This window comes from Pteronotus mesoamericanus, unplaced genomic scaffold, assembly GCF_021234165.1.
Source record: "Pteronotus mesoamericanus isolate MK-2021 breed Mesoamerican mustached bat unplaced genomic scaffold, CSHL_Meso_final contig_20, whole genome shotgun sequence".
Classification (NCBI taxonomy): domain Eukaryota; kingdom Metazoa; phylum Chordata; class Mammalia; order Chiroptera; family Mormoopidae; genus Pteronotus; species Pteronotus mesoamericanus.
The window spans coordinates 84,440,980-84,456,512 of record NW_026555085.1 but is presented as its reverse complement, the minus strand read 5'-3'; the positions used below and the strand labels follow the sequence as shown (position 1 = coordinate 84,456,512).

Here is a 15,533-nt window from a genome sequence, read left to right as displayed (position 1 = left end):
TGACAGGTATATCGCAGTTATATAAGATGTAGAAAAGGGTGGAAGGTGTATGGGAATTCTTTGTGTTATCTTTGCAACTTTTCTGTAAATCTGAAATTCTTCCAAAACAAAGTTTAAAGAGCACACCGACTGTCACATGTAGGTGAAACGCTGTTGAGCTGTGGGAGGCGCCAGCGCGCATGCGGAGAGGCAGGTCTCCTCCCATCGGCGTCCGAGACAGGCACTGCTTTAACTGAGCCCATGCGTGGAACAAGGCACGTTCTTTATGAAAGGGGTTTGCCAAGTAGGAGTCTCAGGTGACGATTGAAAGTACTGCTTGAAAGGATTTGTTTTCAAAGTGGAAATTTTAGAAGAGAATTACATAAAGTATTTTTTCTATTCCACACAGGATGGGGAGGAAGGCAGTATGTACTGTACACCATTATGAAATGGTGGGTCTGTGTGACAAGAGGAACTGATGTCAGGCATTTAACAGTCCTATCAAATTTCCAAATGTCCCTAAAGATTTTGTTACGCAGTAAGATTCAAAGGAGCTACGTTAAAAATGCCTGTCTTCATATTCTTCTGATAAAAATTCCTTTGCGATGACAAATTACTACAATTAACCGACCAAATTGTGAAAGATATGCTAAAGAAAACATCAGATTTAAGAGTACGTCATCAGGAGCACATACATTTCCTAGCTGTATTTGTGGAGAGGACACAAACGTTGGCTTCGAAACACCATTCCTTTTCTTTTTTTAACTTATAAATTTAAATAATGTTTCTATTTTTTAAGATTTTTTAATTGTTACTCTATTACAGTTGTCCCACTTTTTCTGCCTTTCCCTCCTCTGCCCATCCCACCTCTCCGCTCCCACAGTCCACTCCCACGTTGTTGTCCATGTCCACAGGTCATTCATACATGCTTTTTAACTAGTCCCTTCCCCTTCTTTCTGCCATTATACCTGTCCCCTCTCTCCTCTGGCCACCATCTCTTTAATGAAAGGAAACAGAGCTCCTTGGAGAAATCTTTGATTCCAGGCCCGAAGCAGAGGAAATACAAGGTGAACCTGGAACATCTTGTAATGCCAAAAAGTAAGGAAGCACCCCCAAAAGGAAGGATGGAGGCTTATTGAAAGGACACTGGAAACAGCTTGAAGGCATTCCCAAAAGTCTAAACCCAAGCAATCTGAGCAACAAAATAATTATAGCATTGGATCGTAGCCCATGGAATAAACTAAACTTAGTCCAAGAGCCATTCTGCTCTAAGTAATTGAATAAATATATGGGGGAGAAGGGCCAGGTCTTCGTTTCAGTAGAATTCCGATTAATAAGAGTAGAAGGAATGAGGGAATTAGGCAAACGCCACTGTAGTAATGCCTGCAGGCAAGAACCATCAGGGGCGCTAAGGTTGCTAGGCGAAAGAGCAGCGAGAAGCAGGGTGTCTGAATGATCTCAAAATACCTCCCCCTGAGATGTGTAGTAGTCACAAAGGGAAAACAGTGACTTGACAGTGGAGGGACCTGGCAGATGTCTCCTTTACCCAACAATCAAGGTAAATATCACAGTAATAAGCTTGATCAGCATCACACACCTCCTAATAGTGTGCACTTAAAAGGCCGCAGCATCACCTTTGTGCTTTTCTCGCCAAAAATGCACATCTTCAACCTAATCATGAGAAGACATTTGTGAACTAAAAATGATGGCCATACTGCAGAATAATTGACCAGTACTCCTCTAAAGTGTGGAGGTCATGGGAGATAAAGAAATATGAGGGAACTGTCACAGATTGGAAGAGACTTTAGGAAACAGTGCCACTCAGTGCACTGTGAGATCCTGGATCAGAAAAAGGCCATCGGTGGCAGAACTAGCGAAGTTCAAATAAGGTCTGTAGATTAGTTCATGGTATTACATCGGTGTTAACTTCCTGGTTGTGGTAATAGCATCAAAACTATGTAAGATGTTAAGTTTAGGGCAGGCTGCTAAAGGGCATATGGGAAGGCTCTGTACTGTTTTTGCAACTCTTCTGTTTTTTCTATTTCAAAATAAAAAGGAAAAAAAAATTTATGCGCAATCTTCTTTCTTCCAAGAATGTGTGGAACAGAGAGAACAGTGCAAGCCCCTTCAGAGAGTGTTCTCCGGCTGTTTTCTCACTTGTCATCAAGAATCAGCCCTTAGATGACTGGCAACATTAAGTATCTGTTGTTTTCCCCTCAAGTGCAGGCTGGTGGACGTAGACCAGGTAGAGAAGTGTTGTGCTTGGAGGCCATGTTGGCAGTGCTTAGGCAAAGGGAACTGACAGTAGAGTGTAGACATACTTTCTATATTAACAATAATTTTAAAAACTGCTAAAGCACTTGGTATTACCACCAGTCGTTAAACTGATCAATCATGCCCTATGTCCACATTAATGTAAAACAACTAGGATTCTGTACCATAGGAGGATCTTAATGCAGGTATCACACCCTGTGCACTGACAAGTATTGTGGTTTTATTTGGCATCAGAAATACCCTGTGTCAAAGCAGATTGGTCTAGTTATTTTCCTCTGGGGAAATAACCAGTTTGCTTGGGGGTGGGTAGGGAGGTGGGGACAGTATTGTCGTTTAATCCCATCTCACTGTTCCCACCTGCTGGAGTTTCCCACGTGGGTGTAATCGCTGCCCACTCATTACAGCCCCCCTGAGCCCCAGCCTTTCCCCTCACAGTTGGCTCTCTCCTGACAGTCCATTCTGCTTTCCATTCTCCTCAGAGGCCTCTGGCTACCGTGTGGGCTTCCTTCTCTCAAACGCCTCTCCCTCTTTCTCCACCAAGCCAAGGCTTTCCCCTCCCCCAGGCCCTGCTTGGGCCCTTCTTCCTCTGCGAATCCATCAGTGAGTAAACCACCGCTGGCTTATTGCAAATGTGCCTTACTTACCCCTTAACACTCTTAATCCACACACACATGAATTATGTATATAGTTAGGTCTACACCTGAGACCATCTAAGATATTTTGGCCGTATTAATTTATACTTATCATTTCATGTTACTTTTGTACATGCTCATGAGGCTCTTTCGTATATTCACCCTAGATTTCCTTTAGATTATTATGACTGGGGACAAGGACCAGATACTCTATCTCATTTGGCTATTTTATAATACAATCTGTGATTTAATGGTGTGTCCTCAGGGAGCCACCATGAAGGATCAAAATAACAAAGTATTACATTTGTTTACAATTTTCTACTTTTTTCAAATTGAGAGAATTTTTTAGTCATACATAAAATGATAATTTATGATAATTTAATGTGTGCAGAGTTAGAGATACATAAGGGGATATTTAATATAATAATAAATATCAGACTTTTTTCTCCTGAAACACTAGATTATAGTCAACAGGACACTAAAACTTTTTAATTTTTAAAATTTCAAGTTAGAGGCCATAAAAAGAATTTAAGAATAATTTTAGAAAAATTTCAAAGGTCTAACCTTAGGTTCTAATTTAACCTAGAATGTACTTTGTAAAATTATTTTTAAAGTAATTTTTTTTATTATTTTGTTCCATTCTAAATACAAATAATCCTAGTAGAATTTGAATAACTCTTCCATTCTGCCAAGATTTTTTGAGATGTTAACATGTCTTAGCCCCTATACTACACTCTGGGTTTACAAAGTGAAACACCTGATTTTGAGCAACTCTTAACTACAGATGAACTAGGAAAGGGAATTTTGGAAAGAGAAAATTGATAATGCAGAAAGCAGAGTAGAGGTGGAGGGTTAACCTTAAAAGATAAAGGGCAAGTATGTGGAGAAATTGGAACCCGTATGCACTGTCAGTGGGATTGTAAGATAGTGCAGCCAGTACGGACACCAGTAGTGGCTCCTCAAAAAATTGAAAATAGAATTACCATATAATCCAGCAATATCCAAAAGAATTGAAAGCAGGATCTTAAAGAGTTATTTGTATGCCCAAGTTCATAGCAGCACTGTTCACAATAGCCAAGAGATGGAAGCAATGTAAGTGTCCATTGACAAATGAATGGATAAAGAAGATGTGTTACATACATACAGCAAAACATTCTCAGCCTTCAAAGGAAGAAAATTCTGACACCCACTACAACATGGACGAATCTTATGGACATTATGCTAAGTGAAATAAGCCCATCTCAAAAATACAAATAATGTCTGATTCTACTTATACGAGCGATCTGTAGTAATGAAATTTATAGGAACAGAAAATAGAATGGTGGTTGCCAAGGACAGAGGGGAAGAGGAAATGGGGAGTTTTTTAATGCCTATAGCATTTCAGTTTTGTAAGATAAAAAAGTTCTGGAGATTGGCTGAACAACAGTATGCAGATGCCTAACACTACAATTTGTACCCTTTGAAATGGTCAAAATGGTAAATTCTATGTCATATACTTTCTACCCCCAAAAAAGTAAAGAAAAAAGAGAGAGAGAGAGAGAAAGGAAGTCAGGGCTACTACATAAACTTGGCCCTAAGAAGGGCAGTCTTGGTTTTTCTTATGAAAAAAGATAACTTCCTTTTTTGAATGTTGAATTTGAAGTGCCCGCCCAACAGGACTATCAAGAAGATACTGGATGGAACAGGATCAGAGCTAGAAATATAGTTTGTTATTCTCACATTACAAGTATTTAACCTTCATAGACTGCAGTGAGCTCCTCCGTATAGAGTAAGCAGAAACATAAAAAAGGGAAGGCTAGATTAGAATTCCGGTTGCAGCTTTGAGAAGCAGGTAGTAGGCAAGAAGGCTCTGCAGCAGAAAAGCGGCAGCCGGAGGCCCAGTAAGGGAGGGAAGGAAAGGAACTGAGGGAGCTCGGCAACTGCCAGGCCCACGGTGGCCTTGGAGGCTGGCTCCCTCTGGAGCCCTGTCCTGCACACATGTGCTCTTTGTCCGTGGTCCATGGACTCTCGGGACAGGCTTCAGGGTGTCTGTGAGCCCTCAGGAAATCTAGGCAAAACGTGTATGAATGTGCTTTGGGGAGAATCCCTGTGGCTTTCATAGGTTCTCAGCAGGTTCTGTGATCCAGTAATAGTTCCAAGTGCCAGAGCATAGGGAGTCAAGATCCAGGATTTCTGCCACTCGAATGTCACTTAAATTATGAATGTCATTCCTTTTTCTGGGACATTTTAATAACCTAATTTCAGTTCATCACTTTTTTCTGTGGGAAGATAGTATCCAAGTTCTGAAGTGACATGCAAATGAACACATATCATAATAGTATGTTTAAGTTGGAGAGTTGTAACTTTTGCATTTTAAATAATAATGGTTAGTCAATGGGTCAGACACACACCAAAAATCAACCCGATAGTCAGAAACACTCTAACTAAAGTGAATATAAGCATGTGTGGCATTTCAGTAGCCCCCTCCCTTCCCTTACATTTTGACTGTTCTAGGCAAAAAGCATTCTATGTGCTTACTTTTGTTTAGATAATCTCTCTATATCTGTTTCCTCATTTCTGGGTTAATAATTGCCAGATATTAAATAATCTAAAAAGTGAATTCTACCTGAATAAACAAATTTTATATCCTTAATATGTTTTTATATAATTGTTTTTCTGATCTGAGCATTTATCTTATGTGCAGGGCGAACATTTCTTCTGTTTGAATCAGATCATTGAGTTTATACATGTAGTGAATTTTGCAAATTCGCTGACAGAACAAACCTGAATTAATGCACAGAAATCCATCCTCACTTCTGGAAAAGCAGTTTGGAATACAAATCTTACTGACAGCAGGGTAGATGACATTCATGTCTTAATTAAGGCAACCAGTCATGTTTTATTACCACTGTTGTTGATATTATCCTTGGCAGAACTGAGGCCACATTTTGGCCTTGCATCTGAGAGTGACACCGCTGATCAAGAAGACTTGGATGCAGAAGATGACCGTGAGGAACAGCCTTTAAATCGAATTGTCCAAAGCCCTCGTGCCATCATTGAAGATGCTGTGGCTACCTCAGGGGTGAGCACGCTCAGCTCTACTGTCTCCCACAATTCCCAGAGTGCACACCGATCACTGAATGTACAGCTTGGAAGAATGAAAATAGAAACAAACAGGTAGGTTCTCTTCTGACATGTGTAGGTTTCCTTTTTCTGACTTTTTTATAGGTGCATGTGTTTGGGGTCTACTTTAGAGTTTGGTCTGCAGAAAATGCAAAATATGATTCCTTTATTCCATTTAAAGCCTTTTAAAGAAAAAGAGAGAGAGAGCAAGACATTTATCTTTGTCTTTATAGTCGAATACATTTTCTGTTTCTACCAATTCAAGCCTTCAGCACCTTTCCCTGATCACTGTGTTATCTCCAAGTGCACTGAGACTTTCGGAGTCACTTTGCTGTAACCTCATAGGTTGTATTAGAGGAAGACTCAGAGCAGCATGTACCGTCCAACAGATAGCTACAAGATGGCCAGAAAGCCCACGTTCTTGAAAGCCCATGATTTGGAATATCAGGTTCTTTCAGGAGAGGAAGCTCTCTGTTCTTGAGGAGATAAAACTAATGGTGCTAAAGCTTTGCATTTTAGAGCCTTAAAATGATCATCCATTGACTATTTATGATTCTATTTTATTTTTAATATGCTGTGGCATATCTGGGTTTAATTTTTCTTTGAGAATGTGTTAACATAAGAACTTTCACAGTCAAGTTATTAAGTGAACGGTAAATATTTCCTGTTCTTCACAGATGTTGGCATAGTTCAAGGTCTGAATCTGTATGATTTACAGCTTCCTATGCTGGCTACAGTTGACATGTGGGCAACTGACTTTATGATTCTAGGTTTACTGTGAAAACTTTTTTTTGGAGTAAATTGATAAAAGTCGTTCAAATATTTAGAAACCTTAATTGAAAATTTCAATTGTTCACCAGGGAGGTAAAACATTTATCTCTAGCCATAAGTTTAGGGTTCTGAAGTTAAGTTTGAATACAAAGCTTAGTACAAGTCATACAAAGCTCATCCTATATTCAAGAACATGAGTTTTGGTTGCATGTTTAAGTAACTCCATGCATATTTTCTGTGATTTGCATACAGAAGTCTTTCTGAATAAAGGGAAAGTGGCTTTCTGCCTTCCAGATCCCAATCTTGCCCTTTGAAACCAGTTCTTCACTTGCCATCTCTGCTGCTTTTCTCCTTTGAGATGTCCATCTAAACCTTGATGTCCCTCACTTCCTCCTTTTCTCAAGTAATAATCCAACTCTGACCCTCTGTCCATTATACTAGGTGTTAGCTTCAGTCACTTCTCTTGAGTTGACGACTCTCTGTCCTCCGGTCCTGAATGGAATTGCTCTTTATACTCCTCTCTGATCTCTGGAGGGGAAAGTTCGCTCCTTACTGTTTTGATTCAGCCACCCCACCCCACTCTGCCCATGGCTTCCAGTCAGAATTATATAGACAGTAAATCTACTTTATTTACCCATGAGCAGATATGTTTGCTTCTCTGGCCCTAAAACCTTCTGCCTACACACCCTGGCTTATGTCAATAGAACCCACCTCTCCTAAATCAAATGTAGCCTTTTCCTTCTTTCCTGAGTCACTGTCTTACTCCCCACCCCCGCATCTGCCCTCTGTCCTCCATGCTTGCGCCACCTGCAGTCCCCAAGGGGTGCTTCCGCCAGTTGCTTTCAAGTCCTCATGCCATTTTCTGAGGGTGTCAGCTAGCTGAGCACCTGCTTCCCACATCTGCCCATCTCTGTTAATAGACTAGGATTTGCCACATTTCCTTATTATATTAGTACGCAGTTGCATTTTTCACAAAAGCCCACACGTTTATGCTTTTTAAAGCTGTGAAATCCACAGGATTATCAGCCTCCTTTTCCTTTTTCTAGGAACATCTCCCACAGCTTCTCCATCACTCCCAGAAGAGTGAGACGAGGCACAACATTCGTTTCACACACAATTTAAAGAAAGGGCAGGTGCTTCAGTACAAGTGATAAGCAATGGAAATAAGGGACTGGTCATGTCTATATTGATCCTTGTACTTTTCAGTTGAATAATACTTGCTATATTCAAGTACACGTACTGCAAAGTAAACTTAGAAAAAGTGTTAGCGTGTTTTTAGGAAAGGTTGCAGCCCTCGTGTTAGAAATGTTAAGCTTATATTTAGGAGTGATTTTCAACCTTTTTTATCCCGTGGCACATGTAAACTAATTACCAAAAATCTGTAGCACACCAAAAAATATACATTTTGCCGATATGACAAAAATAAATAGGGATAATTTTTATTCATTCACACCGGACAGCTAGTGTTGTGTTGGCTGTTGCATTGCTTTTTTCTGTTGTTGTCATTTTTTAATTTGTCAGTCTAAGGGAAGAGGTTAGTGCCCCTAACTAAATAGTCAGGAACTACATGTTGTAAAAATTCTTGCAGCACACCAGTGTGCCACGGCATATCAGTTGGAAATCACTGATTTAAGATAATCACAGGTGAAAGTACATCAGATTTATCCAGCTCTTGATTATTAGATTATCAGTATCTAAATGGGGAAAGTAACAAAATGGCTGTAGAACGTTTTACTTACAATTAAGTATATGCTTACATAAAATGTTTTGAAGGCAACTCATTTCACACAAGGAGTTGGAATGATAACATAGGACAATAATGCACTTAGTTAAAATCTAATTCAGGGGTACTGAATGGTTATCTGATTTTCTATCCAAACAATTGTGGAATTATTCATCGCCACCCATCGAGTTACAATATTGACCTTAGGGCAGATCCTTGCCAAACTTCAGGAACAGAGAGGCAGACAAGTGTCTTGGTTTCTAAGGATTTTCCTGCTAATAGTGATGAAGACAAAGTAAAAATAAAACTGATGGAATGGATATGTCCTTAAAATAAATGATTTTGAGAAATGGACGTGGGACAAATGAGATAACCTGTCAATACTTTGCTTCCAATGTTAGGTTCTGGCTTTTAAAGAAAATAAGGAATTAATTTAGTCTAGATACACATAGGGTAAATTCTAGAAAGTTCCACCGTGCTCTTTGAGAAAACAGTAAGAATATGTCATCACTATTCCATACACGTAGATTAGCAGGGAAGACAAAAATATATAACAGACCAAATAATTGCCAAGCTAAACATTCATACTGAGCTTGCTATCCATTTCTTTGAATATCATTCCTGTTGGAGTAGACAAAAATCTCCCTTAATCCTTGGCTTCCCTCTTGCTTTCAGTTCTTTAATCCCCCTAATTGTGCGCTGCTTACCGTGGCTGTCTTTAGATAGCCTGTCTTCCTCAGTCCTCTTTCCCTAGCTGCCTCTCCGAGTGCTTTCCTTTTACCTTGCCTGGTGCCTAGCCTGCAAAGATCCTTTCTTCTACCTGAGGGCCACACATCTCTGTGTCACGTTGGGCGGTGGGGTTGAGCCTGGGGATCAGGGAAGGACCCCTCCTGAGCCCTGAGGGGGTGGGTTCTTTTCCAGGGCCTGAGGCTGCAGCAAGAAACAGAATAGCTCTCATTAAAGGCTAAGCACTTTAGCTACATTGTCTCATTTAAAGCTCACACAGTAATTCTTTCAGGAAATTCTCCTTTCACCTTTTTTCAAAAGAGAAAGCTGAAGCCCAGAGGTGAAGTAATTTGTCACACTTAGCATAGGAAGTACCGGTGAACCGGGACACGCCCAGAGCTGGCCCAGAGCTGTCCTTCAGTTGCCCTTGGGCTGCCTTTCAGGACCTCCTAGCTGATGTGGAAACAAACTTGAAATCTGGTCCTGAGTTAAATCTATCAATACTTAAAAGAAAGACAGTTTTCTAAGAGCTGTAGAGTATGCAACAATTTATCTTGATTTTATATATCTTAATTTATAATTCCAAATCCAAATTACTCAAAGATAGTTTTCTAAAAAATCAGAGCATCTCTCTTTGTAATTTGAATGTTTTTACAGGGAGCAGTGTTAGAAATGGCAAATAGGTTATCAGGTGGCTCTCAGTTGCATGGGGAACCATTCTCGGATAAGGACCATGGTATAAATGATACCTTAGTTTCTCCTTGTTTCTTTGGAAAATGTGTCAAATGCCAACTGGGAACTGAATGTACCAGGAACACAACTATCCTTTTACTCACTTTACTGTCTCCTTAGAAGGGAAAAGAATAGTTATAACAACTACAGCAACCCCAGCAATAACTATATTTATTGAATCAACTAAATAATATTTACGGAATCATGAGCCAGATACTATAGGCTACCTCACCTACAGTTACTTCTTAGAATTTCATAGCTTAAAAAAATGACTACCTTTCTGCTTTGCATTTGATTATATTATCCATATTGGCTGACATTTTTGATAAGGGGCCATACTTGTAAAATATAGGGAAGGGTGTGTGTGTGTGGCCACTTATGGTTATAAAACGAAATGGGAGAACATCTCTGAAGATTTTGGCAGACAGTTGGGGATGGAGTTGTTGAATTCTCACCTGGAAAGCACACTCTTCTGGAGCTTTGCTACGTAATGTGGAGTCTGTGGACCAGCAGCAGGAGTATCACGTGGGAGCTCCTCGGAAACACAGAGCCTCAGACCTCCCCCCAGAGCTGCTGGATCAGAATCTGCATCTCACTGAACTCCCAGGGTGTGTGTGCTCCCTGTAGCTTGAGAACCCAGGTCAAGGAGGTCACTCTGGCTGCTCCAGCTTAATTATCTTGTCACCCAATACAATTTTCTTCTGCAGGTTACTGGAAGCATTGATTCAGAAAGAGAAAGAATTACAAGCTCTCCTTCATCACGCTATTGAAGAAAAAGACCAAGAAATTAAACACCTGAAGCTTAAGTCCCAGCCAATAGGTGAATAAGCAGAAACCTTTCAAACAGTTCACCCAGGCTGCCACAAAATGCTGAGAAAGCCAACAGGCAGTTTTATTTCATGGCTCAATCGGCATCTGTTACTTGTACCACAATTATATACAAACAGAAATTGCTTTTAAAAAATATCTACTTCTTAATTGTAGCAAACCATCATTTCTTATACGGGCAGTCAAAATAAGATGATTCATAGTCATCTTTTCCTAAGATGATATATTATTGAGGTAAATAGGGCTCTTTACTTTTATGTCTTTATTTCTTTTTAAAGATTTCACAATGAGATTACTGGGAGAAAATTACACTGTTTTTGTCATTTTTGCATTTGTATTGTGTGTATTTTAGTTTTTTTTCATAGTATGGCAAATGGTAGAAAAGGATTATTATAATTATCTGGTTCTCTGCTAATTACACCTTCTCTTTGTTGTATGAAAAACACACAGTACAATTTTAGTACACCAAATTATTTTAAGAAACTAAAATTGAAATGAAAGTAAAAAGTAGAAGTACTATTACATTATTGCTTCTGATTCCATTTACTGGTAGACTAAGCACTTTCTATGCATTTTAGTTATAGTTCATACTACGAATCCTAATTGTTTCTATTAATTATTAGAGCAAACTCTTTTAAAGAATTAATAAATGTCCATGGACTGGGCGGCTCTCAGGTGACCTCCCTTAGGTGATGCTAAGGATGGCCTCCCCTCCCCCCACCTTCTCTTCCAGGGGTTCCTGGAGAGCCTGTGCATCGCTCACCTTCTGACACAAACACCAAAGATCCCGGACTTACTGACTGGCTCAGAGAAAATGGAGCAGATGAAGACACTATAAGTCAGGTAAAGAAGCCACCTGTGGGACACGCATTCTGTCACTTCATAGCGTTGAGTGCCCACTGAATGGTAGGCACAGGGGACATGCTAGTGAGCCACTCAGACTCTCCTGAGGCTTACAGACTACGGTAGGCAGACATCAGATACTTCCACAGGTAAAAGTAGAATTATGCCCTTACAAATTCTGTGAAGGCACGGTGATCAGGTGTTAGGAGACAGAGGGAAGGAAAAGTTGAGGAAGGCTCTTTGAGAAGGTGGTGAATGAGCTGAAGCCTAAAGGAATGCGTAGGAATAAACTGGGCCATCTGTAGGAAAGTTTTGGGTAGGCAGACAAGAAGGGGAAACCTTTCCAGCCTGGGAGTGTGGAAGGTACAAAGACAATCATCCCTGTGGCGCAAAGCCCCTAAGCAGTTTTGTATCTGTGCGTGGAAAGTAAGAGTGGAAAAATCAAGACAGGACGGAATTAAAAAGCGTTCCTATTTCTCTTTTGTTTGTTAGCTTTTTAATTCTCTTGCAACATTATTAGACTCCACAGCGCAGTGGCTCTTTATTTATACATTCTAAAATAGATCTAGTTAATGAACTTACAGGAGGAACATTTGCTATGTAAACCATATCATATCTATAATAACCTAATTCTTCTCTGTTCCATATGGACTTTTGTAATCAGCATGAGTAGCATTTGTTTATGTCTTGAGATTATATATATGTGTACACATATACACACAATAAGAGGTTATTTTTATTTTACAGAAAGGGTCTTTTAATACAGCATTACGTTGATTTCAGTTTTATATTTAAATTTTTTAAATAACTTTTAAATATAGAATTTTAAATTTCAATTTTACATTTAAAATTTAAAAGTAAGATAAAGATGTCTTTTTTTCACTTGATAATTTATTGGACCATTTAAATGTAGGGCCTCCTTAGAAATCTGCATGTAACAGGTTACTGCTACATACATTTAAACAGCTCTCTTGCCTATGGAAAATAATGCATGTGATCAAGTTCTCCAAAATATCCCTTGAACTGAGACTGAAATCACAATTAAGGAGTAACTGATAATCTTCAAGTCATTTCCCCTTTTTTAAGAATTAAAATTAGAAGCTTTAGTTTAAATTCAGGGCTCTGATTTTCTAATAATTATTTGAAAGTACCTTTTATGAGAAATGAAAAATAAGTTCAGAAATTTAAGTGTAAGCAGTACCTTTTCAGGAGCACTTTTAATCTGCTTGACAAAAATAAACTACACAGCACCAAACCTCTTAGAGACAAACATTATTTTATGAGCAGCAGAGGCAATCGTGAGTGAGTCCTACCTGTTCATTAGAGGACCGTTTAGAAATTCTGTGTTGCCAAGAACCTTCATGCATTTGGAAGTCATGGATGTATCTCTTAATAATTATTTTTTAATAGAGGGGAACTTTCCCCTAATAATTCCAGAAGATTTATGTTTTTAGTAGTTTTCTTTTTAGATTCATTTTTAATTATTGCCAATCTTTACATTGTGGATAGAGTTTGCTATTACAGATATATAAAACTTAAAACTTTTATGCATATTTTACTTTCTCCACAGTTTTTGGCTGAGGATTACTCACTAGTGGATGTTCTCTACTACGTTACACGCGACGACTTAAAATGCCTGAGGCTAAGGTACCGCTTTTGTTTCTGTTCAGTTGTCAGCATGGCCCGAGCACTGGGCTGAGATCCTGAAGTCTGGGCTCCCTGGCTGGTGGGGCTCCGTGGATTGAGTGCCGGCCTGCAAACCAAAGGGCCTCTGGTTTGATTCCCAGTCAGGCCACATGCCTGGGTTGCCGGCCAGGTCCCCAGTTGGGGGCAGGTGAGAGGCAACCGATTGGTGTTTCCCCCACACATCGATGTTTCTCTCCCACTCTTTCTCCCTCCCTTCCCCTCCCTCTGAAAATAAATAATATCTTTAAAAAAAGAAGAAGCAGAAGTCTGGGTTCCTGCCCTGGCTGGAGGTTCCTGCCCTCCCTGAGTAACCCTAACCAGCTCTGCAATCCTGGCCTACCTGTCTGGTTCTCAGCTGCTCTGAGTAAACTGAGTTGGTTAGACCAGACTATTACTGTGAACTCTAATAACCAATATTTCCATATTAGTAAGTGCACGTCAACTGGAATAATATTTTTGATACGATATCAGACTAAGACCAAGAAGTTATTTTAAAGTTGCCTCAAACAAATACCCTAATTTCAAACAAATTGTGCCATACTTGGAATTAGATTGGGGTACTGATTTGCCTTCCAAATACCTGGTGAATCTGATACGGTTTCCTATAATAACTTTTTTTCCCCATCAGGCCAAGCATATACATAACTTTTTTGCACCGGCCTCTATAAAGATATTTGAAAAGTGCTGAAAATCTTTTTTCGCTTTGGGACCTGGTAGATTGTGGGAGTAGAACGGAAAGGCATGGAGGGATGATGAGAAAGTATATACAAAAAGAACACATAATGACTAATAAGACTTTGGCATCCTCACATTCTGATCCAAGCAGTTGAAAGCTAAGCAGTCACTTTTCTATTTCAAGGGCAACGTTTCGAATGAAGGGTTCCCTTCACCGTGTTCTTGTGTCTTTCACAGGGGAGGGATGCTCTGCACACTGTGGAAGGCCATCACAGACTTTCGAGACAAACAGAGAGACAAAGAGACTTGACTGTCACCCAATTTGTTTCCAGCCTTCCCTGGAGATTCCAGCAATTAACACAGGACTGATCTTAAGGGAGGAAGAATCCAAGGGACAGGAGAAAAAAGCTGCACTTTAAATCCAGTATTTGTTTACTCGTGTTAAAAAAAAAAATAGACAAAATACACTGAAATTTCCCAAATGCTTCTATTTCTATAATTCATAAGGACTCTGTAAGGACTCTAAACATTTTAATGGAAATATTTTGAACTCAGCAGCTACTGCACTTCAGCCAAATGTCTATTTCACACGAAACGGATGTAACATTTCATGTGATTGTGCATCACTGGAACAAAACCAAAATGTGACCACAACTTTTTAAGCTTATGTGTGTTTGTAATATGCCCTAATAATCTGAGTAGAAGTGCATAATTTCAATTATTGTATAGTTTGTTTTTTAAATATGCAAAATCTGAGAGCAATGGTTTTTACTTATCTGTGTTAATTGTAATATTGGCTATATTTTGTAACTTAAGTTTCTGGCCTAGAGTACATTGGTTTGAGTCATTTTTGTTACTACTGAACTGTACCAGTTGCACATGCCCGAATCATAGTAAAGTTAGCTTGTTCTAAAGCTATCCATGGTGTCATATTTATTCTAAAGAGGAAAAAAAGACTCTCTACCGACTGTGTTAATCAATTGTAAAGAATTCTCATTTTGGTTTGACGAACTAACTAAATTGCTGGGTCAAATATCTAGTTGTTTTTTCAGCTATAACATTAAAAAGAATCTGTCTTCTATCCAAGTAATCGAAAAGCAACTGATAGCCAAGTCCTTCCTCAGGGCAACAGAGTGGTAAGAAAGAGAGCAAAGGAAAAAGAAAAGAAATCAGTGCATTTTCCTCAGGGCCCTGAGTTACTTTGAATGACAGCTGTGTATCTCAAAGAGCCTGCAAAAACATCTCCATGGAAATGACCGCATTTTCCATCACCTCAGTTTTACTTCTTATGTGGAGGGAAATATTTTAAGCTGAATATTATATTTTATAAGCCTGCCCACATTAATAGGATGAAGTCTGAAGTTCGAAGATGGATCAATGAGATCAAATCTCTTGAATATAGAGGAAACTTTTATTATGAAGATAAAAATAATATAGAGCTGTTCACCTGACCCATGTGTAACAGTCTTTGATAAAACAGGAGTCATCTCTATTTCTATGTGAAAAGCCAGGTACAGTATATTTTACATGGCATTGGATTATCCAGGAAGATTATCTCACCA

General features: G+C 39.3%; 1 protein-coding gene across 1 annotated transcript in view; it reads left to right on the top strand.

The window, feature by feature from the left end:
- Positions 1 to 14,862, top strand: part of MAP3K5 (mitogen-activated protein kinase kinase kinase 5) — a 169,883-nt gene extending 155,021 nt beyond the window's left edge. Inside the window, exons 26-30 of the mRNA XM_054570020.1 lie at positions 5,798 to 6,041; positions 10,647 to 10,759; positions 11,501 to 11,610; positions 13,181 to 13,257; positions 14,209 to 14,862. Of these exons, the coding sequence (XP_054425995.1) occupies positions 5,798 to 6,041; positions 10,647 to 10,759; positions 11,501 to 11,610; positions 13,181 to 13,257; positions 14,209 to 14,281 (617 nt within the window). The 3' untranslated portion in view covers positions 14,282 to 14,862. The remainder of the gene's footprint in view (positions 1 to 5,797; positions 6,042 to 10,646; positions 10,760 to 11,500; positions 11,611 to 13,180; positions 13,258 to 14,208) is intronic.
- Positions 14,863 to 15,533: the final 671 nt, after the last annotated feature.